This window comes from Lonchura striata, chromosome 3 (assembly GCF_050655825.1).
Source record: "Lonchura striata isolate lonStrDom1 chromosome 3, ASM5065582v1, whole genome shotgun sequence".
Classification (NCBI taxonomy): Eukaryota; Metazoa; Chordata; class Aves; order Passeriformes; family Estrildidae; genus Lonchura; species Lonchura striata.
This window is the reverse complement of record NC_140705.1, coordinates 85106112-85129965: the sequence shown is the minus strand read 5'-3', so window position 1 is coordinate 85129965 and position 23854 is coordinate 85106112. Positions and strand designations below refer to the sequence as shown.

The following is a 23854-nucleotide window of genomic DNA, read 5'->3' as shown; positions in this document are numbered from 1 at the left end:
GGGCTGCTTTGATGCTCCCATTTCAGAGGCCTCCAAAAGCTGAAGGGCATGCAAAGCATCTCTAAAATGGGGACACTATTGCATTGCCAAGAAAAAGAAGGAAGTGGGAGCCTCAGCCTCACGGAAACACAGCCATCTCTTCCTACCAATTGTACAAGAATTGTCTTCATGCTGTGTAGGAACTACTCCTGCAGCAACTGAAGGGAGAATTTCAAACAGAAATACATCTCCTGTAAGGACTGCTTTGGGGGCCTAACAGAGAAAGCAACCTGCAATCTACTTTGTACTGCTGAGCAATAATGGGGCCAGGTAAGATGAAAAACAGAAAGTGAATAAGGCTCCAGTCACTGGGGATAGTGGAAACAATCAGAAAAGTGACCACCACAATACAAGATGATGCTGTTTCAACCAGCTCTGCACTAATCAGAGCCCCAGCTCTCTCTCCCCTCCAAATCTACCTCAAGACATTCAAACAGTAAACTCCCGACCACACACTAAATGTAAAACCACTCTGTCTGCAGCTTATCTTAACAAATAAAAGATTTGAGTGCATGACTCCACTCAGTTCTTTCTTCAGGTGGCTTGTGCAGAGCTGCTTTCACTCTCTCTTCAGGAGAAGTACACTAGCACCCAGTGTACTCACAACCTGATATATAAGGTAATATCTGACTATTGCCCTGTTTAGTGCCTAAACCAGCAAGCTGGTCAGGCTGCTGCTGCCAGCTGATGAGGGGGAAATGAAGGGAACATCTGCAGGGAAGAAGACAAGTGGGCCACCTTGCACATCCCACCTCTCCTCACCAGGTGGAATCAGCAAACAGGCTCACCCTTTCTGGACAGGCCTTGGCTCTGCCACTCACTCCTGCCTTCCCACCAGGATTTGGCTGGCTCTGCCTGGTCACCTCCACCAGCTGTTTACACTACAGGGAAGCCTGGAGCTGCCTTTCAGCAGATCAGCCAGGGGCAGCATCACCCAGCCAGCTCCACACAGGCATGTTCCAAAAGCTGCCTGGTAGACAGACACTTGCCCTGGAATGAAGCCCAAGGGACACAGCAGTCAATGCAGGGCAGCAAAACCTGATTTTCTCAGGCTGTCAAAGTAGAGGAAGCATTTTTTTTATGATCTCTGCACTAAATGGAAATCTTCTGAAACTGATTTCATTCCCCAGATCCCTGCCCCAGTGGGTTTAAGGTTCAAAGCGGCAGCCTGCAGGGAATACAAACCATGGCTAGGTTGAAGAAAGGCTGGAATACATCAACTGAAGTAACACAGGAATGGCTTCTTAGTGCCCAGAAGGATTTCTGACCAAAACAGAAGAAACACAGGGCAACTTAAGGACCTGGAGTATCCCATGAGGAGAGGAGCAGCATCATGCTCTCCTCACTTTGTTCTTTTCATTATTCTTCCCCATCATGCACAGTACTTGCCATGGGGTCCTCCTGAAGCCAGGGCACTGGCCAGACTGGATTTCCCATCTGCTGTAGAATCTCTGTTCTTCCTAAACCACTTTAGGAGGCCACAGACACCTCTCTGAAGGCAAAAAGGCACGACATTTCAGAAAGTTTTACATAACTGTGAAATCACTTCCCAGGAAGCTGTATTTGTGCCAGCTTTTTGTATTTCAAGCCTGTTCCTCTTCTCTTTTTTTTTTTCCCTCAGTAGCAGCAGTATACTTAGCCTGGTAAATAATGCATACTGCTCTTGCTGCTATGCAGATAGACAAAGGAAGGTAGTGTATCAAAGAATAAAATTGTACCATGAATTGCAGTGTAATAGCTGTAATTTAGTGCCCTGTGGGCAATCCAGAGATTCAGAAAGTATCGGAGACCCATGCTCAGTGCTGACTGACAAGGTGACTGGAGATACAGCAGAGTATTTGACCTTTGGATTGTTTCCAATCTAAGCAGAGCCATAAAAAATTCAGGAGACCATGCTGTCTTCCAGCAAAGTGGTTTGTGGGGTGGATAAATAGATGGATTTTGTGTGAACACACACACAGTATATTTATGTGGGTGCACAGAGATAATTAAAGAACCACTGATCAAGACCCAGACTACTTATATAACAGAGATGACTGGGGAAACTGGGGGTGGATCAGAGTTGTTTTTTTATTGTCTGCTTGCAAGAATGAAAGGAAGTCTTCATTAGGGTGCCAGCTGGATCCCAGCTCAGGAAATCTCAATTGATTTCACATGCAGGCTAGCAGCTAATGATGTGTGTGTCTGTCTGTCTGTCTGTCTGTCTGATTTCAGCTCTTTGGTCATCTCAGACTTGGGGGCATTCAGATTTCTTGCCAGGTTCCCATTTCTGGAGCATTTGTCTCCACCAATCACCCAGTAAGTCATTTGAAAAAGCAGAAATGATAGCAGGAGAAATAATGCTATTTTCAGACTCCCTACTAGCCTCTTGATCAGAGGCAGTGAGCTGCACGTTCCCTTGGAGCTCAGCAAAGAACTGGAAGGATCTAATCACTCTCTTTCTACCTAAACAAGACAAGAGCATGCAGGGATGCACAGGGCTGTCACCTCCCATTTGCAGACATCTTCATGTAGGAGCAAACTTCTTTATTCTTCCTCCTCAGAGAGCCCAAAGCACCCCCTGTCCTTACAAGCCTCTCTCACATTACCCAGGGAAAAAGAGAAGCAAAGGGTCAACCCATGTTCTCTTAGGAGTACAGGGGCCTGATGACCACCAGGATGAACAAGAGGGGCTTTGAAGCAGGAGAGTGACTGGGAAGGACAGTGCTTAGCATAAATATTAGGCACTTTCTTTTAAGAAAACATCTCATTGTCCAGAAAACCACAGGACACACTAGAGGACAAGTCCCTCACTGTCCCTGCAGATGAGGATGGACTCAGTCTGACTGCACAGCAAGGGGCATGAGCCAGGGAATATATTTACATGGCTGTCCTCTCTCATAACAACTGACAGCTCTGTTAGGATCGGCCACAGTATTCAGCAGCCTATCTGCCACACAACAGGCCTGCAGAATGTGGGAAGAGGTACAGATTTAGTTTCTCCTGCCTCTGTCAGCAAGACTGCAGAATCCTTGAACACTTCACTATTCTAACAGCACCTGGAATCTTGTAGGACAAGTTCCCCACGGGATCTGAATAGAGAAGATGGTGCTTTTGACAAACAGCAGATGTGATTCAGCTTCCTCCTGCCATTTACAGCACTGTCATCTGAAACCAGAGATCTTAATGCCCCTGGGATAAGGAGATGGGGGAATGCCACACATAAATTGAGTAGAAAAGTCAAGATGGGAACAGAAGAGAATTTGCTACCCACCCATTATCTTCTAACAGACAGGTAAGGAAGTAGAGCAGATGAGAATGGGGTCACAAGAGCAGGAATGGAGGCACTGTGTACCAGATGACTGAGCTAGAAACCAGACACCCAACACAGGACCACAAATGCAGGGTGTGAGCTCTGCACCACCAGGCCAATCTTGCCACCCTAAATCTCTGCACCCTACTTGCCAAGTAAGTACTTTCTGGTTCCCTGGAGCTTATTCAAGGGTATAAATCTCCAAGAAAGGGCTTGGGTTCTGAACATAGCTTAGGGACCCCAAGACAAAAACATTGCTATAAAGCCAAGTCACCCAATTCTGAACTAGCAGGGGAGCCCAAGGGGTTCTCCTCAAGAGACTCTTCAAGATCTCTCAAGCACATCAGAAGCAAACTTGTCTGGAGTAATTGTGAGGGCACATTTTCCCTCCTCTGATACTTGGCAAATGTTAAAAGCAGGGCATGCTGTTCTACTCAGCCATGCCCTGATTCAGAAATACACAGTTCCCTGTGGCTTCCCAGGCAACCCGCAGGACCCTGCACTGCCTCTGTATCATGCTGCCCATCTCTGCGATGGATGCACCTCTGCTGGCTGTAGAATAAACTCAGGCACAGGGTTATGGCCCCAATAACACAGCACTTCATAAAGCTACTTGCGTCTCTCTCTCTCTATTCTCAGATATTTATAAGGGACTGTAATAAATGAAAATTTGTCCAGCCAAATTAAAATAAAAAAAAATAAAATATTTATCTTTGCAATCAAATTCTATCTAGCCAGCCACAAGGAAAGAACAGAGCCGAGCCTGGAGTCAGCACCAGGTGTGCAACAAAAAAGTCAGCCTCAGCAGAGGTTTTCTTCTATGCCCACATACCTCCATCCTGGCACAAGCAGTTTTTATAGGAAACATTCTGCCTGAGGCCAAGATTTTGGCAGTCAGTCTTTTCCTGTATTCTGAGTCCATAGGTTAATAAGATTTTCTTTTTTTGGTGATGAGGAAGAACAATTTCATGTCTGGAGTTGCTGAATCCCTTGATTAAATTTATGGCAACACTGCATTCACAGGTACCTGCCCGAGGATTTCCATGATATCCATCTCGGGTCGTTCATACAAGGATCAGCGCCTGGGGTCCCGGTGTCTCTCCAGACATGGCCCATCTCCTGGTATCCCTGTATCTCTCCAGACATGGCCCATCTCCTGGTATCCCTGTATCTCTCCAGACATGGCCCATCTCCTGGCTGAGCCACATCCTACGTATAAATCGGGTTTCAACATACACCAGGTTTCCCTTGCGAGGGTGTGGGGGGACTCCTAATACAAACGTGTATACTCCAACAAATATTCAATATCACATATATCAAACTAGAAATGGTGCAAATTATATCTACTACACCTAACAGGACCCATCCCCACAATATATCTGACCACTTCACACTCAGATGTCTTTTCTTGTAACTGCACTCTTATCCTTGCTCTATAGACAGAAACCATGCCCACAAAATTTATTAGATCCCCAAGATGATGCAGTGTGGGGAGGAAAGAAATCCTTTCAAAAAGCATAGAACAAAAATGACTGGGACAGGCCAAAAACTATGCCTCTGAAGTGGTACCTGGCATAAGAACAGCTGGGCTGATGTGCTGGGGGAATGGGCAGAGACTAAAGCAGAAAGAATCTCCATTTTCAGTAATCCATTTGGGCAAATCTGTACCTCTGTTTCCAGGTCTGCAGAGTGGGACACATACAGTGGACCCAAGCAACCTTCTTAGATCACATCTCTAAAAGCCATTGCTCCAGTTTTCTTGTTTCCTCCGCATTAACACAGCTTGATTTGGGGTTCAGCTTCATTCAGCATCAAAGCAAGACATATGATTACACACTGTGCCTGACTCTGTGAAAAGCAGGACTCCATCTGTTCCCACCACAATTACTGCACTGCATGGACAGACATGATCTTGCATGAGGCACACAACTCTTCAGAGCCCCTCACATTTGGCTGAGTTGTATCTGACACAGGCTTTCATCCAAACAGAATCTACTGATGATTGCAGGCATTAGCCTGAGCTAGAGAATCCCTTCTTGGTCCAACTCTGCATTTCACCAATGCCAGTTTTGTCTCTGATAGGTTGTTTTGATTAATTTCATTTAATTAATTCTACCATCTCAAGCTTTTCCCAGAATGTGTGTGAAGCCCATCAAGGTGGAAGCAGAGAACGTGATGCACACAAACTGAAGATGCAGTCCATTGGATTCTCAATATTTATCTTCCCAGAGGAAAAAAACATCCCACAATACAGGAGCATCTTTCAGACATCAGAAATCTGACAGTGCTTTTTGTTGCTCTTCTGCTCCCGGGTGGCATTTAATTCTACTATCTTTGCTGGAAGAGGCAGACATGTCTGCACTGGAAGTATTGTCCCCTGGTCATCATTGCAGAGGCAATTTCATCCCTGCTTATAGAGCTTGGGGAGCAGGCAGGGAACTTATATGTTGGTCCTACAAGAGGGAAGTGGAAGAATAAATTAAGCTCCATAGCCCAGTTCTAGCTCACAGCACCTCTCAGCTTGTTGTCTGCCTTGTTTGCACTTAGTTTTTGTTTCCCCCAGGAGGTCAACACACAACCTCTGCTCCAGAGAAATCTTCTACTTATTCCAATGTGTTAGGAGTCATCATGTCCCAGGGATTCCCCATTCCTGGCTGCTTTCAGCATCATGATTCTTCTTTCCATCTCTTCACAGGTGCAAGTATGCAGCTAGAGGCCAACTCACCATGCCTGTTCTCACCTCTGCTTTTCCCTGCAGAGAGGCTTCTCCATCGACACTACACAGTGATTTCCTTCCTTCTGTGCTCCCAGTGGCCAGCTGCATGTGGTACAGCAGGGCTGGGAGGGGAAAGGAGACATAGCATTGGGATAGAGCTGGACATGCACTATGCTGGGGGACACCTGTTCTCAGGTTTCTGGAAAGTCCCCTCCTGTCTCATGGTCCATTGAGACATTAGCTAACAAGCTGGGGGAGGATATGCTTGGGACACAAAGGGCTGCCCGCCGTGGTATAGCCAAGCATAAGAGGTGAGGCCCCTGATTCTGTGCTAGCCCAGTACTTCACTGCAGTGAAGACTGGGTCAGATACTGCCTCACATCAATAAAGTGAGACATCTGGCCTCAGCTTCCTCTCAGACTTGTCAGAGGACTGATTCATTTGTCCTTAGAAAGCACAGTGAATCTTGCAGATGGAGAGTGCAAAAAGAGGTAGGAAGATAGTAAATCAGGATTGCCCAGGAACACTGTCCTAGATACATCCTATAAACTAGACCAAATGGTTCACATTCATATTATTAAACTCTCTTCACCTCTGAAACCATGACCTCATTAACAGCCCATTGGGAATGGTCCTCTGCCTATAATTCCCAAATCATGTGTGGAAATTGTCTGGGACAGTCCTAGTGAGACCGAATAAAATCATACCAGGGGTATGCTGACACTTAAATCTGATGATTGAGTTTGTATTCTAGGAACATTTCCTGATGTTGCTTAATTTACTAATAAAGACTTAATTACTAGTGAAGACTTAATGTCTGTTCTATTAAATTACCCTCAAAGTCAGCACTGCCCTGATAAAAATCAGTAAGTGTTCCTAAAGCTTCCTGAAAACTTTGATTCCTCAGTAATCACCTTCCCATCTCCTCAATAAATGTGAAAAAAATATTAAATAATCAATGTGTTATCACTTAAAGATAATCACGTAATACAAAAAAGCCAGCAGAGAAAAAACCAAGAACCAATCATATAAACTGTTTAACTTTCTTTGTCACAGTAACTGAAATAGTAGAGAGAGCAAGCCCAACAATGCAGGCTGTCCTGATGTGTAGTAAGGCTTTTTGAAACAGTATTTGTCATAGGGGAGCGCTCTGAAACTAGTTATTGGTAATTTGTCATCAGATCAGGAGGACTTACAAAGAACAGATCTATCAACTGTTTTCCCCAGTGACTTGGATAATCAAATCAAGTATGTTTAGGAAATGCATAGAAGGTCTCGAGTCTGGAAGATCATGCAAGACAGAAGGCACAATAGGGGAAAAATATTTTGGCAAGTTGGAGAAGTAGCTCACATTCAGCCAGCTAAAATTTCCTAAAACTGGTGCAAAATACTGAACTGAGAAGGAGAAGAAATTAAATGCACCAACAAAGAAATGGGCAACACCTACCTAGACTCCAGCACTGAGGAAACACTGAGGAGCCACAGGGCTGTGAACTAAATATGAATTGCCATTGTGAAAGTATTGCATATTTCCTTCTTGGATGCATTAGTAAGGCATACAGCCTGTAAGACAAAGGGGATAGTTTTTTGCATTCTCAATATACCCAAGTTAGATAGGATTAGTCTAGGTTTGAATGGAAGAAAGGTAACAAACAGTATGAGAGGTGCAAAATACATAGGATTGAAAGAAGAGGACTGAGCCTAACAGGACGAAAACAGAAGAGGGCATATGATAATGAACCCAAATACAAAATGTTGTTAGATGATGCTGATCAATTGCTCCCCATGTGTGTTGAGCATAGGTCAACATGCAACAAGCTCAATTAGGTTACAGAGAGGAGATAAACCTTCCCTGCTGCCAGTCAATGAGCAGTGTAACAGGTGCTGAGGAAGTGCCAGCATTCTTGCTGTGTTATGCACAGTTACAGAAAACGCTGCTTGGGTGGCATCAGTGATCTGATCCTGCCTCTGGACACGTAGTCCAGTGTCTCCTGAATGTGTGTTAAAGTGTTAGCCTTTAAAGGCTTAAAGTGTTCCTTTAAGGCTGACACATGCATTTTTTATTTCTAAAACCACTTTGTCACTCATTTTAGCTGCAAGGATGCAGTAGGGACAGCATAATCAGGGACATTGAGCAGGGTCTCACCAGGACCATATACAGACTCATTACTAGATATGCTATTTGGTCTCACCTGTATGTAATCACATCTTGAACCTTCCTCTTACAGGCTTTCTGTTAGACCATCCCATTCCAGAGCCTACTAAAAACTATTTCATTCATTTCCTCCCACCTTTCTGGTAGGAGGTGTGTTCCATAATATGACTCAATATATGTTCTCAAAGCTAAAAACTTTTGATTTCCAGCTTAGACATGCATGTTGACAGTAGCAGCTGCTTGATATAGAGTAGCTCAAATTTGTACTCATGTCCATGAATATTCTAAAATGCGGAAGCTGGTATCATTGCATTTGAAAAACTTCCAGATGTGTTCTTCATGTTTCAAGAAGAAAAATACCAAAAATTTGCAGAGGAAAAGGAAGTTTCTCTTTCTTGCATTAGCCTATCGATGACACGAATGACGTTACATAGGAAATGAAGATATAACAGGGATGGATGAAGAAAAGGTATTAGCTGAGGGCAAAACCAGGAGACACAAGACCAGGTAACAGGCATAATTAGGTTATTAGCTTGATGGATTTAGTAGTGACAGGAGGAGTAACACATGAATTGAAAACTGCTGCTTACAATGGTGGGAATGGTGGCTTGCTTGTGAGGGAGGAACCAGTTCCCCTTTTCTGTCTTCCCAAAAGATGCGACAACAAAGGTCACAGCCATCTGCCCGCAAAATGGTGTATGTTTGTCTCTCTGTGGAGAAGTGTACATGAGAATTGACAGTCCTCCCCTGAATCAATACTCACCTTTGTGAAGGAGAAAATGCTTTCTGTTGAACTTTCTGTTGATGCCTATTTCAGCCCATTGTAAACCATAACAGATGGGTTTCTTCAAACCTCTATGCACTTTTAGATTGTATTTACACTCACTAATCAAGTTTTCTGTCAAAGAGGGGAAAAAATAACATTCTCCTGCTTTTTGATTTTCTCCCTCCCCCTGATGCTGTGCTTCCCCAGGGCTGCTGGCTAGGTCCTACTCAGCTTCTTTACTGCCTTGACTAGATGCTTCTGCTTGGAAAGCAGTTATTTCTCAGAGTCCCAGCTTGGAGATGGGAGTTCTGGTTCCTTTAGGTTCAGAAGTATAGACTCTATTACATAGAGTCAAGTACCACATTGGGAAGCAGAAAAGAGTACAGCTGTCCCTCATTTTTCTCCAGACATAAAATGAGAGTGATGCTGTTACCAACACATGCCATCTCACACAGTAAAAATGAAGGAAGGGGGGGTGTTTGAAAGAAAATTACACACTAATTAGGTATCAGTATTATCATTGCTTGTGTGACACACATCTGCACTCCCACCGTTCTAGCAAAATTTCACTCAGCAGAGGGCATTTAGTCAAAATGAAAATTCAGTCTGTATGTCTAATAAATATTGCTGCTGCCCAGCCTTCCTTTTTGCCAACAAATAGCATTGCTGCTCTCTGTCATGTAACAGCCATATCCTACCCTGAAGATAGATGCACTTCAGTGGTGTTGCTTTTGGTTTTGTTGTTGTTGTTGTTGTTGTTGTTGTTTTTGGGGTTTTTTTTTGTTTTGGTTTTTTGTTTTGTTTTGTTTTGTGTTGTTGTTGTTTTTTGTTTGGTTGGTTTTTTTTAATACAAGATTGCAGTGTTCCATAAAGAGCTTTATTGGTCAGAACAAGTGTTGTCATGCATATGTAACATCATGTTTAGTATCTTGCACTGAATTGGCTGGCATGCACGAAGTGCTATTTCCAGGCAGATCACACAGCTAGCTTTTCCTCAGCTGCTCTAGCACAACACTAGCGTTTGAATAGGAAGCCCCAAGGGCAATCTGAATAACACAATTACAGAATCAATCAGGTTGGAAAAGACCCGAGTCCAGCCTGTGATGAAACACCACATCAACTAGACCATGACACTGTGTTCCACATCATCTTTTCCTAAACACCTCCAGGGATGACTTCACCACCTCACTGGACAGCCTGTTCCAATGTTTGACAACCCTTTCAGTGAAGAAATCCCTCCTGATGTCAAAAAACATTCTCATTTATCCCAACACGCCACAAAGCGGCCGTTCTGGGTTTGCCTTGTGTTTCCGAGGTTGTCTTCTTCGCGAGCGACCCCCGGCACTACAAGACCTGGTGTGGAGTGCCCAGGACTGCGCTGGCCCCTCTTGCAGGAAAGCCGGCTGCCCGCCTGGCTGGTGCCCGCCAGCACCCGAGGGAGCGGGGCTCTCGGAGGGCGGGGAGGCAGGCCCAGGCATGGCCAGCCGGTCCCGCCTCGGCGGCGCAGCCCGCCGCTCCTCCCGCAGCCACTTCGCATCCGCTAGAGGGCAGAGCAGGCTGCGGGCAGCAGCGGCACAGCGCGGGATGCGCCGCTCTGGCTGCTGCTCGCCCTCGCCTGTGTCGGAACCACGCCGGCAGGGCTCGCAGGCCCGAACGCAGCCCCGGGGCCAGCGGCTCCATGGGCGAGGGCAGCCAGCGGCGCTCCCCCCACCGCGGCACCCGCCCAGCGCAGCCCAGCCCAGCGCGCGGCCCGCACCAAGGCGGCGGGGCGGCCCTGCGCATGCGCGGCGGGCGGGGCCGGCGAATGGGCCGGCGGCGAGCGGGGCCGAGCGTGGCCCGGGAGGTGAGGGGGGCGCGGCGGCTGCTGCGGCCGGGCTGGCGGGGGCTCGGAGCTGCGTCCTTGCTCCCGGCCTTCAGCGACGGCGGGCGGTGGCCTTGCTCCTGCCGGGCCCTTGGGCCGTGGGTGCGTGTGCCCGTGGGGGTGCTGCGGCGGGCCGTGACCGCCAGCCCGTTGTGTGTGTGCGGCGCTGGAAGTCATCCGTGTGCTGCTGCTTCTTGAGAGGAACCCAGTGGTAAACTGGCATGTGAGGGGCCTGTAAATCACAGCTAGGAGAAAGGTGAAAGGCTGGGTTTTAAGAGTATGTCTTCCTTCTAAAGCTGCGTTCTTACTGGGTTTGGGTGTTTTGTCTCTCTCTCTCTCTCTCCCACACTGGAGATTGCACCTGTGCCATGTGCTTGAGGATGACTCTTGAGCAGGGAGGTTGCAGCAGATCACCCACTGTGGTCCCTTCAGATCTTACCCATTCTGTAGATACTGTGAGCTCCTGGGTGGCAGGAGGGCTGCTGGTAAGCTCTGTTGAAGCTTTGTCTTTCTGTAAACAAGCTGAGTTGTGTTAGTTAAGATCTCTCTGAAGCATATGTCTTTCTGGCTCCTGCACTGAACAGTGCTGTCTGGGCTCAAGTCTGAGTTCAAGTCTGTGGCTTTGAATATTTTGGGCTCAGAAAAGCCTAAATCTTCCTCACAAATGTCTGAAATGGGCCAGAATTCATGCAGTGAATCTCATTGGTCACATCTGCCCTGAAGTCTTTTCAGGTGAGCACATGCACAACAGACCAAGGTAACCAGAATGGAAAGGCCTGGGAAATGTCAGGGCGTGTCAGAAATGTGTCACCAGCTGGTAACATAAAGGTGAGTGTCACAGAACCCTTAGGGCTGGAAAGGACGTCTGGATAGCATCTCATCCAACCCCCTTGCCAGGGCAGGGTCACCTAGAGCCGATCAGGAACGTGACCAGGTAGATTTTGAATGTCTCCAGAGAGGGAAACTCCACAGCCTGCCAGAGCAGCCTGTTCCAGTGGTCTGTTTCAGTGTAAAAAGTTTTTCTTCCTCACATTGAGGTGGAACTTCCTGCGTTTTAGTTTTTAGTTTAGCTTACAGGCATTGCTCCTCCTCCTCCTGTCACTGGCACCACTGAAAAGTTTGGCACCAACCTCTTCACACCCACCTTTAAGATATTTATATGTATTGATGAGACCTCCTCTCATCCTGCTGTGTGGAATAGGAGTTTGGTTTATGGTTACCTGGTGTGTTTCATTGGTTAGGCTTTCATTAGAGAAACACAATTCTGGGCATTCTAACCCAAATACAACCATTAAAGGGAGTTCAGAGGGCTATGCTGACTGTCCAGGCTTTCTTTGGTGAGCCTATCAGAGAGAATTGAACAGTGATTTTTTGGTTGGTTGGTTGGTTTGGGGTTTTTTGCGTGTTTTTTTGGGGGGGGGGGATTTTTTGAGGTTTTTTTTTGTTTGTTTTTGTTTTTTGGTGGGTTTTTTTGTGGTTGTGGTTTGAAAAGTGGTAGACAAGAAGAGTTGAGATGGTAGGTCTACTTACAAAAAGAGAGGTGGCAAAATGGCTCAGCCTGTTAGGGACCTGCTTTTCACAGAATGAAAAGGGAGTGATTTTAGCTGCCACAGAAAATTGTTGCAAAATGTTTGAGGACTTGTAGTAGCTTTAGATTAGGTTTTGGGGGTTTTTTTAGAAGTTTTCAGGATGGAACATACTAGTTTTGAAAGGATTGTAGAGTTATTCTTTTTTGTGCATTACAGGTGAAAATATCTGTGCAAAGACATTACTACAAGATAAAATTCTTTCCACTTGCAGTGATGAGAACACTACTGAAGAGAGGTTAGGGAGGAAGAAAAAAAAAAAATCCCTTTAAGCCAGAGGAAGAGAGGGCTGTGTTTCAGTTTGTGTGACAACCATGATACTTGATTCATAATTTAAACTTACTCTGTTCACTGTTACCTTCTGAGCTGTTATGATAATAAGGAAAACTTTTCAGATGAGTCTTAATACGGCATGATGCATGACTAGCTTTGGAAGGCCTCATCTAGGCAGAGTCATGCTTGTTTAACTGAAGTCATGATGCTAAATGAATGCAATTTTCTATATGGACACTTATCAGATTAGCTTGCACTTACAAATTGCAGATGTAATTTATATGATCTGGTTTAAATAGCTATAAATGAATCTCTAAAAGGTTGTGTTTGTTTAAATTCATGTCACTTCTTTCATATAGATCTAGTCTTCTGACAGGCAGCCCTATTGACAATGCTGAGCTGCATAGGACTTGCTTGAGGAAACTTATCAGGAAAATGAATTTACAAGACTGGTCCATTTTGTGCCAAAATAGTGAAAATGGAATTAAGAGAGTGACATGGATGACCAAAGGTGTGGAGAACTTTATGCAAGAAACTACCAAGCATTCCAGGTCCTTTTGAGCTGGAAAACATGACTGCAAGGGACTCAATATAGCCCTATATTCTCTGTATGCTATTTGTAGCTTTAAATGAAGAATGAACATACACTGTCAATACAAAGTAAGGACTATCAAATGAAACCAGCAGCTGACAAGCTCGGAACAAAGAGGAGGGGTTGGTTCTTCCTATAACCTGCTGTGAAACTTCTTGCTAAAGGATATTGTAACCACTAAAAATATACTTGTGGCTCAGACAACAACTGAAAAAATCTGAGAAGCAGAAAAGTGCATTAAATTAAAGGCAGTGCCTGGGCAGCAAAATGTCAGGTGTGTGTTTCTATAAAGTATTATTACATTTGTTGCTGAGTCTGACAGGGCAATGGCTGATCAGTGTCTATAAAAGAACCTAAAGAATAGGGAAAAGGCTGACACAGTTCATGTTCAGAAGCTTTTCTTGCAGAAGTTTTTGAAAATCTGGTTCGTATGCTCTGTTGTCACATCTGTGTGCAGTCCTGCAAAGCCGCTGCTCTGCTCTGAGGCAGGATGCACTCACTAATGAGATGGCCCCTGCGAAGCTGAAGGAGGAGGTGTAGATAGGATCCAGCCTTTCTGCCTTCAGCAGCACACAGGGTTGTTCTGCAGGAGCCATCTTAGACTTTGCTGGGGGGTCATCCTCTGCTGTGAATAGCTTGTCTGGTAAAAATTTCTAAGCATGCTGTAGGCGGAATGTCTGTGAAATTATTTTCCAGCATGCTAAATAATTCCAAGAGCATGGAGAAAATGGAAGTGTGTCCATGAACAGCAAGTTAGCACTTGAATTTAAACAAAACTTGTCTCTGCTGGACTGATTTTAATAATCCAGCCAAATTTTTGGATGCAGGAACCATTAATTCTTCTGTGCAAGAACAGTTCAAGTGTGCTGGCAGGTGACAAGGCATGTAAAGACTGCTCAGGGAAGGGGTTTTTTCTTTGCCCCCACCTCTTCAGTTGGCTTTGATCTGTTTTATGAGGGTCAGAAGATGAAAACGTCATTACCTAATGCTGTTGGGTGTCGACGTATGTGTGATATGGCTCTTTGCCGCTATCTTAATTAGGGAATTCATAAAAGTGGAGGGTGGATGCCAGTTCTTGAAAAGCGCTTTTAGCCTTTCTGCTGGAAAGAAATCTTTCATTAATTTGCTACAAAATGTATTAAATGGGATCCAGCTCAATTCTATAAGCAAAGCTGCTTTTTCACTTCTCTCTTTGTCTCTACCCTGATGTCAGCTATTTCAGGCTCTCTGCCCAAGATGGTACCAACAAATGGAATTTGTAATAAGCATGTAAATCAGTTTGGATTGAAATCCATTCCAGGTCTCTCTAGCTTAAAACAGTTTCCAGATTATGAGCAAGTGTTGCCAGAATTCAGCAAAAATAGCTGAATGACTTGTCATACCTGTGGAGCAAAGGAGGCAATAGGGATCTTGGATCCCTATGTGCATCCATAGCTGCTGGGACTTGACTACTTGACTTACTGGACTCTCTCCTGAGGAGCTTCAGAAGGGCAGCTCTGTGTGCCCAGATCTGCTGCCTGGATGTGAAGCACGTGTTTCACTCCCCTTTTTTTTAACTGGAACTACTTAAAGATGTTGCAGTGAGTGAAGTCCTGTGTCCCTGCTACCATCTGTGTGAACCTGAGAAGCTGTCATATGAACTTTCTGCTTGCTGCATTTCAGCTCTGTCCCAGAGGATCCCCTTAAAGGAAAGGAGAGATAAAAGGAGGAAAGGTTCATCTTTGCAACTTAGGAGGCACTGTGCTGAGAATTGCCACTTAAGAGATAAGGTAGTGTGAAGTGCAAGGGTGGTTCAGCTAAGCGAGCTTGGCTCCTTGTTTTCCTGTGGGCTTCCAGTGTGCCCAGGTATGTATCCCAACTAACCTCATGTATTATTTAGTAAGAGGGAAAGCTTTCCATCCACAGCAAGCTCAGGTGAGCACCTGCTTCTAGGATTGCTCTCCAGCAGAGCTAGCTGTTGCAGGGGATTATGGCAAAGCCCTACAGATATTCTTGTGCTACAATTTTACAGACTATGTCTTCCCCTAGGAGTTTCCTTTGCAGCCCAGAGAGTAATCAGTAGTTCCCAGGTATTTCTCTGATTTTTTCCCTATGCTTATTTTCTGCTTTTGTCTTTCTTTTGTTCTGCAGTGAAGAGTCACTTGGATGGCTGAGTTGCTGAGACACTCCTGCCTTGCAGGAGCAGCTCCTAAATGCCAAGCAAGACAATGACTTTGATACATCAAGATAGTGTCTGAGGCTTCTTATTCAAATGAGCTGCCTTCAGGAGGCAATTATAGTGTCTTAATTTATAAGTGGGAAAACTGAGGCACGGTGAATGGATAACATCTGTGAATCCCCAGTCTTGTCCTTCCTTATAACTCCTAATAACTCAGGCTAGCCAGAAAAAAAAAGTAGTGAAATTGTGAAAGAAAAGTATTTTGTTCATTCAGCAGTCTGTTCCTCCTTCCTTGCTTTTTTTTCTGGTTATTTTTTATCCCTTGTGCCCCCAGCTCAGCACAGCTGATGATGCAGTTCTAGGGCGTGTGGTTTATTAGCAAATTATTGCTCTCCAGCAAGGGACCCAAACTTGAGTTTTGATTTAAGAGCAGTAAAACCTGTTGAAACTTTAACGTATTACGTGGAATCTGGAGATTTTTAGTCAGCAGAAAGTAAAAGCACTGACAAAGTTGGGCAGAAAATACTCTTGTTAAGTCTCATGAAATGAGGGAAGTGCGGGCAGAGAATATACTAGTGAGAGCAACTGCCAGGTAGGAGGACCAGGCATGGAGGAGAGGATTGGAGTGCAGTAGCATGGATAATTTAGTGGTGGGGTTGGCAGCTAAGTAAAGCTCTTGTTAATTCTTTAATGTATTATTTAGCATTATTTTAAAATATATTTCCAGAGAAGCCATGGTGCACTGTAATAATTTAACAGGCTAAGGAGGAGCCAGGTAACACATGCTGAAGCATCTTTTCCTGTGTGTGCACATAAGGGTTTCCAACAGCTAAGGGAGCAGAAATAGCCATTTACAAATGGTAGGATCTGGTGAGGGAGATGGTAATTCTTAAATTTGACTGGACCAACACCCCACCTCTGCTGTACCACACTGTGCTATTAAATTAACTTGCTGATAAGTGTGCTCAGAGCTGGCCTGGGTGAAATAATTTCTCGGCCCTGAAGCAGACTGGGGCAATGCATCATGCTGACTGAGTTGTAGTGGATGACATGGCGATGAGCAGCTACAGTTAACATTCTTAACTGGCACAGTTGGAAATGGAGGAAGATAATTATCCTCATCCAGGCAAACCCAAGCATTGCCAAACACAGAAGTGCTATTCCCTGAGCTTTGGAATCAGGCGATATGCCTTGGTGCTCTCCTTGGGTTCAGGAAGCTGTACATATGCCTCTGGGGAATTTGGTATCTTGAACACTGGCAGAGTTGCCTAATAGCCGAGGACTTTGGGATTGCTATCTGATAAATCATACATTTATTTGAGCCTTCTTATACGTCCCCCTCCCCAGCTCTGCTGTGCTTCTTCCAGACTGTTTAACTGACTGGTTAAACTTCTTTTCATGGTCTGCTTTATGTCAAGCCTCTTCTCTCCAGTCCTGCTTAGTTACAATGCTTGCCTGCTTTTCCTGAGCAGAAGGTGTGAGATTGCTAATGAGCTCATTAACAGGAGCTGATCAGAACAGAGCTGATCCCAAAGCAGCAGTAATTAGGGATCACTACCTTTGATTTTGTTTCCCTTATTACTGTTTATGAGTGTGTTTGTGCTCTGGGCTGCTTCTGAGGCTGGTGTCCAGGCAGCTCATTCCACCTTTACCCAGGACTGTGCTGCCTCTCAGCATCTGGTGTTTGAAAGCTCCCACCACAGGGAGGCCGTGCTGCCAGCCTTGGCCTTCCCTGGAGAACCAGGCACAGCAGGAGTGTTGCACTGAGTAGCTCAAAAGAGAGGTCACTGCCATCTTAGTGCTCTGAGGCCATTTTCTTTCAGGCTAGGTCGTTGTGTTCCATGTTGTCTGTTTAGTCACACTACTTCCCTGCTGGAAGCAAGCTTGAAAGTCAGAGTTTTCCTTGAGATGTCTATGCTGTGGTTGCCAGGCAGAAGACAGGAATGATTCCCAGAACTGTTTACCATGGTAGGATTCCCTCCTAGGCAGTCTGTTTGTGTACAAGGAGATCAACCCTCCTGTGCCTAGCTGTGGTTACTCCCCTCCACAGGAAGACACAAGGGTGGCTGTTGGGATACTTGATGAAGAGACACAAGGAGATAACCAATATTTTTCTGCATGGAAACATGTTGCTGCCAACACTTGGTACAGGTTGAAGGAGGCAGTGGCGAATGCTCTCTTGACCATATTGTGCAGACTCCTGTTGCTGTTGTAGATCTAGCTGAGTAAAAGAGACTTGAAGTATCTCTTTGTTCCCTCTTCACCCAACCAGACAGCTGAGGGTGCTTTGTAGATTTCTGCATCCATTCAAATTGCTAAAATAAGATCCTGTCCCTCAGGCTTTGGTTTAGGCCAGTGTCTTTATCCTTTAATTGCATAAAGATACCTAAGATCACACCTTTGCTTGTGGACCTACACGCAAAGAAACCAGAGCAAGCTGCAACAGGATCAGATCCTAGCAAAAGGGTGCTGGCCAGCCACACAATAGGCAGTGTCAGGGCTGGTTTGGCTGTATCTGCAGTGATGATTTTACAGTTGTCTGGGCTAGAATACAGGCTGAGCTGGGAGATTATGAGCTCTCCGTGCTGTGGTTTCTACACAGATCTGGGATTCATCCCTCGATATGGGGAGGTGGGGAGGAATAGTAGCTGAACTGCCATCATCTGAATGGGAATGAGTCCTTGTAAGCTAGGAGAAAAAATGATGGTGACTGGTGTGGTGTTTTTCAGATTGATGGATTAGAGGAGAAGCTGGCATGCTGCAGACAGAGCATGGAAGAGGTGGACCTTAAGCTGCGCAGAGAGAAGCTCAGCCCTGAAGAAAGGTATTGTTGACCAGCTCCTTAAACAGCTGTATGTGTGCACTTCAGCTTAGCTGTCATCCTGCTGTAGGAACAAGCAAGGGCTCTTGAAGGGGTGGGAATGTGTGATTTCCCATGACAAGACTCTCTTCTCGAAGCTTGGAGCTTTCTTGGGGAACTTGCCTCTGTGAGAAATACAGTGATAAAGAGAGAAAGCTGTATCTTATTAACAGCCTTACTCCAACCTGTGCCACAACCAGAAAAGCAGTGCCTGAAACTTACCAGTTCATTTACAGGCCTGGCTCCTGGCCTCTTACAAACCTGCTCTGTGAGTCTGGCAAAGGTTTTCTGCACGCTGCTGCTCAAGTCTTGCTGAAGCCACCTGGGTTCAATGAGGGAGATGTGCAGTAACTATTACTAAGGCCCAAACCAGGCTGGGATCCAGCTGCAAAAGCAGCTGAGGGAAAATAGGTGTGTCTGTGTTGCTAATGTGTCTGGATGTAGGGATGAATTAATGCACTGGCTTTTCTTGGAAAAGCTAAGAGGGACAATTCCTATGAAATCTGTGGCTACTGTAGAGGCAGCATTTGTTGGCTTCTAGAACTGGGACTCAAGCAAGGACTTTGTCCTGGATTTTACAGTAGACATAGGCAGAACCTGCTGTTTCTCTTGAGTGTGAAGCAAGAGATTCAAATCTCTCTGCTGGAGGACATTTTTTCAGTCACTAGCATCCTGCTCTGCTCCAAGCAGAAAAAGGCCGAGAGGCTTAACCATCAGCCTAGGGAATAGTCCTGATAATCCTGGTGTTTGCTCTACAATACTGTCCTGTAGAACCCCATTAGAAATTATCATAGCAATAGTGATGTCTCCATCCCCTGATATTTATCAGACTTAGTTTAAGTTCTTTGTTAAACTCTCCTTTGTACCCCACTCCTTTACTGCAGTTTTATATCCCCATCCATATTTAGACAGGGTCCTGTCTCTTCCTGTCCCTCTTCACTATAGCTCCTCATCTCAACAATCCTTTTCTGGCCTAAATTCTCCTTGTTTACTATCTGTATTCTTCATCTGGGGCTTAGGTGGCCAACAACCAAACCTACAGTTGTGGTAACTTGACAAGATGTGATATATGATGGTTTCTGTCTGAAATACAGGGCCTAGTGCAAAGAGTTATGAATTGGGATTTTTGGGGCCTTCTGTGAATTTTACAGCTTGCATGGAAATAGAAACAGAACTTCTGTTGTCCTATTCCAGACCCTTTGGAAAACCCTGGAGGGAAGGTACCATGATCAAAATTATCAAATCAGTGTATAGCATACAAAGAGGAGTTCTGATTTTCCATTTTGAAGTACAGTTGTCATGGTTTCTTTATGTCTCATTCTCAAAGCTTCTTCTCTTGACTCTTTTCACAAATTTTTAAGTAGCATCTCAGTCATGTTGGTAAATCTGTCTTCTCACTTCCTCCTGACTGCTCTCCATCCAATTTTCTTCTAGAGCCCTTTCCTCTCCTACTGCTCCTGATGTAGGTTGCTTTCTTGCACTCTTACACTTAACTAGCTGCACACATAGATTTGGATGTCTTTCCTCCTACGGATTGTTCTTGCTGTGCACCAAGGGGAACAACAAACTCTGCACCTTCTGCCTTCTCTGAACCACGAGATAATTTGTTAGTGTGTGTTTATTTATATGCAGTCTGGAAGGACTGACCATTTCCTCGCTGCCATAATGGAAACACTGCTGCTTTCAGGAATTTTATTTTGTATTTATATTTTAATCTGTATACTAATTAATCATCTCGTGCAGTTTAAGAAAAGGGCTGGGTTGGCCTTAGTCTTTTCTGTTATTATGAGTCTTCAGTCTAATGACAGGTTGTTTAACTTGTTAGGACAGGGCTTGGATTCAGCTTGTTTCCTTGAGTTCACCAATTTCTGTAAATTGGATACCTCTGACAAAGGGATCCCAGGTTCAAATGGTGAGAAGCATTACTGTTCCAACACTAAGCCTAATGTGGTGGAGGGGCAGGATCCTCCCGAGAGCATATGAGGACTCTGCCCCATCCCATAGCTGTCTGAGAACTTCCTGCCTCACCTAGGGGAAACCAGAGTAGGGGACTGACCCAAGAGCCTCCTTCTAGCTCTAGTTTTCCTACACTGCTCTCCTGAGAGATATGAAGCAATCTGGGGGAAGGAAAAAATAATCTAAAATGCTGCATCTCTTCTCTCGCACAGCTGGGTATTTCTAAACTGTCACCCTTCCAACAGGGAGGGGTGAGGGGTTCATCCTCTGAGCAGATATCCCCAGCAGTGAGGACAGTCTCTCTTCCATCATGTAAGCAAAGAAATAGGCTGTGTTTTGCCTTGCAGGCAATGAACTCCTCTTCTCATTACAGAAAGTCACTGGAGAGAGAGCGAAACTTACTAATGACCAAAGCTGACAACTATGGTAAGAGCTTCATTAAAAATGGTCCCTCTGGGCAGGATGGGATCAGTGCTGCAGCTTAGCTTTGTCTTCAAGTTCGTGCCACCTCTGACTTCTGCCTTTGAATTTAGCTTCAACCAAAAGGAGCTAGACTAATGGAAATGTAGTCAGCATATTATAATAGGAATCTGTATCCTCCCACTTGAGCTGTACTTCCACAGGGAAAAAAATAAGCATCAGCTAGTGAAGGGGAGAAAATAACCCGTCCACATACCCCAAATTACCAGTCTTTAGATAATCATAGCTGGCAGATTGGCTCAAGTAGCTTTTAGCATCCCTCCCCCAAGTTGTTTTTTTTTCCTTGTAGAGGCTTGCTAGGCAAGAAGGCAAGTACTATCAGGAGTGTAGCAAAGTATACCTTCCTTGGGGAGGGTTCTAACTGTATCAATTTATGAGGCTACTCAGCACAAGAGCATGGTGATTCACACTGATGTGCCATCTGCACTTCTAGAGAGCCAGTGTCTTTCCTTGGTACAAGTTCTGCTGTTGACAGAATGAAAGTCTCCAAGATACCATACTTGACAGGATTTCCATTCCACTAGCAGTACTCCTTTGTTCATCTTCAGGTTCCTGGTAATGTGTTACCTGCTTGGTAGTACTCTGCAACTGTGCAAGCAGCAGATCTCACAAAAGGGAAAGAGGCACAAGTATTCTTTTAGGTCTAGAGGGTTGAAAGCTGGGGTATGGCCAGCAAATTTGTAATTATAACTCATGCTAGAGGACTGTTTCCAGAAGAGTAACAGTTACTCTAAACAGACAGAAAGCTGTTCCCTAAGGGCCTACCACTAGAGACAGCAGAAGACTGAAAATTGCTGCCACCCTTTAACCAGACAGCAGTCAGCCATCCCTGCTGGCATCAGCAGAGCAGTCTGACAGCAGCTCAGACAGCAGCAACAGCCTCACCTAATGGTGACATCACCGCTGTGGCCTCTGACTAAATCTTTCCTTATTCCAGCTAATGCACTTGAGGCCATGAACAGCAGCTGCTGACAATGGCATTGTCAGCATCCGTTTAAGCTGGCACTGCTGTCCATGAGGTTATGTGACCCTGTCACCTCCTTTGTGGACTTGCAGATTCAAGCAGATTGCTCTGTGGCTACATAAGAAAACTTGTATTCAGTGAAGAATGGGGCAGAAAGAAGAGCTAAAAGTCTCTTTTGATTACCAACACCACTTGGAGAACTTCTGGAGGCTGCTTGTGCAAACTCTAGAGGCAGTACCTCTGCAGATGAACTCAGCAACAAAAGCAGCCTCTCTCTGGACAGTCCTGACCTTGCCTGCCACACACTTAGGGTTGTTTAGCCTTGCACTGTGAAAGGCTGGAGGCCTCACTGCTTACCTGTACCAGCCAGCAAAGTTTTGTGGAACAGAACTAGCAAGAGTGGTAAAGGGAACCAAATAGAAATGGAGATTGGCAAGACTCCATACTTGAAGTAGCTACTGTCTTCCTCTCTCTGCAACTGTTGTTTAGGTTGCTTTCCTTCTCCCTGGTTTACCTATCTCTAAAAAGCTTCAGACCCCAACAGAGTAAGAGTGTCCAAGGGGACACCTTTTCGACACTGATCCTTCTGAGATGTAAGGAAACACAGATTCTGTAGCATTCAAAGGTGGCTACAGTTGTATTTAAATTTTAGCATTAGAAAGAGCTACCAGGCTGTTACATCTAGAAGATAGTACAAATAGCTCTTTGCCCTCCTGTCTCCTCCATTCTCTTAGGGAGCAAGCAGTTATTCTAATGAAACAGTCTGTCCTTAGTAGAGGCATACAGCAATGTCATTTGCCAACAGGAACTGGTTTGGCACTGAATTATTCCCAAGCACAGCTACCACGAGTGTCAGGATGAGAACAAATGAAAGGGTTCCTGCTAGTTTGGGTAATTACTTCCCATTCAGCACACCCTGTTGGCAGCTTTGCATACTGCTCCCAAAATTTTTGCCTGTGGCCAAGGTAGCTTTGTGCTTCTAAGAGAGTTTCAAAAGGAAGTGTAGCTGCAACATGAAGAACCTTCACAGGCAATTCTTTTGTTTGTTTCCCAGAGAAAGAACTGAGTGTGCTTCGTAAAGAAAATCGCAAGAATGCTGCACTTGCTGTGGCCATGGCATTGCTGATTGCTCTTATTTACGCCTGCTGGACAATGTGATTGCACTCAAGAATTCTCACTGCTGAACAAATTACTCCTGCAAGGAGTTCTTCCTCCTCTCATCATTGTGCCTCCCGGAAGGGTGAGGATCAGCATTTCAAATTACTGTTCTTGTTTATTGTCTCCAAGCCTTGTTGTAGGGAAGATTTTTCTCTGCAAATTGAGGAGGACAGGAGACAAACCAGAAATCACAGCATACTTGTGCTTGGAAATCAGGTCAAGCAGAGCTCAAGGTGGTGCCATCTTAGCCAAAACACAATCAGGACCATCCAGCCAGATCCAGGAAGGCAATACATTCTCCTTTTTGAAGAGGACCTTTGTGATTGCAGAGAGGTGCTTTCTGCCCAGCCCAGGTGGAATACACACCTTGGCTCCTGTGACACAGTCATAAATTGAAGGGACCAAGCTCTTGATGCAAAGGGTAAGCTGTAGGTACTGCAATTCTGTATATTCCCAGAGCTGAGCTAAAGATGCTTCCTCCTCCACCCTGACTTCCAGGAACAAAGGAATCCTACACCCACAAAAGCAGATGGGACGTAGGTATCTCTGCAAGCAGGAAGCATCCATATTGAGATATGGGTGCTTGGACTGTGAGATGATCTGCCTACCTCTCTCCAGTGCATCAGAGCTTGGTAGCCATTTTGTGCCTTTGAGAATTAGCATTTGCAGAAGACAATTTACTATCAATTCCCAGAGAGATGAAAGTGCTTCTGTAGAGCTTTAAATAAAACAATTTGACCTTTCAGTTTTCTGTTTGGTTTATTTGGTTGGGGTTTTTTTTCCCCTGTTCTGTTTCTCAGCCACTGCTTTATTCTCACCCTACTATTACCCTACTGGCACACATTGCACTATGGTAAGCCTAGACTAGGTTAGGCACTTAACCCCTTGGTCACTGAGCTCTCAACAGTGGGTTACTAGTCTGCTGTGGCCTGGAATGTACTTCTCTGAGTGGAACAAGAGCCTACCCATGCTGCAGGAGTGCCAGAGACTATAATCCC

At 45.1% G+C, this 23854-nt stretch overlaps 1 protein-coding gene across 4 annotated transcripts; it reads left to right on the top strand.

The window, feature by feature from the left end:
• Positions 1-10752: 10752 nt before the first annotated feature.
• On the top strand, positions 10753-23601 carry CCDC167 (coiled-coil domain containing 167). Of its 4 annotated transcripts, XM_085575605.1 has the most exons (6): positions 10753-10811; positions 11184-11314; positions 11553-11657; positions 18168-18262; positions 20628-20680; positions 22753-23601. In XM_085575605.1, exons 2-6 carry the CDS (start codon positions 11198-11200, stop codon positions 22854-22856), a joined length of 474 nt encoding a protein of 157 aa, XP_085431731.1. In that variant the 5' UTR covers positions 10753-10811; positions 11184-11197; the 3' UTR covers positions 22857-23601. The 4 variants fall into 4 exon arrangements, 3 of the variants coding, with proteins under 3 accessions (XP_085431731.1, XP_021406157.3, XP_085431730.1); XM_021550482.4 differs by lacking the exons at positions 11184-11314; positions 11553-11657; XM_085575604.1 differs by lacking the exons at positions 11184-11314; positions 11553-11657 and having other exon boundaries at positions 10753-10931.
• The last annotated feature ends 253 nt before the right edge of the window (positions 23602-23854 follow it).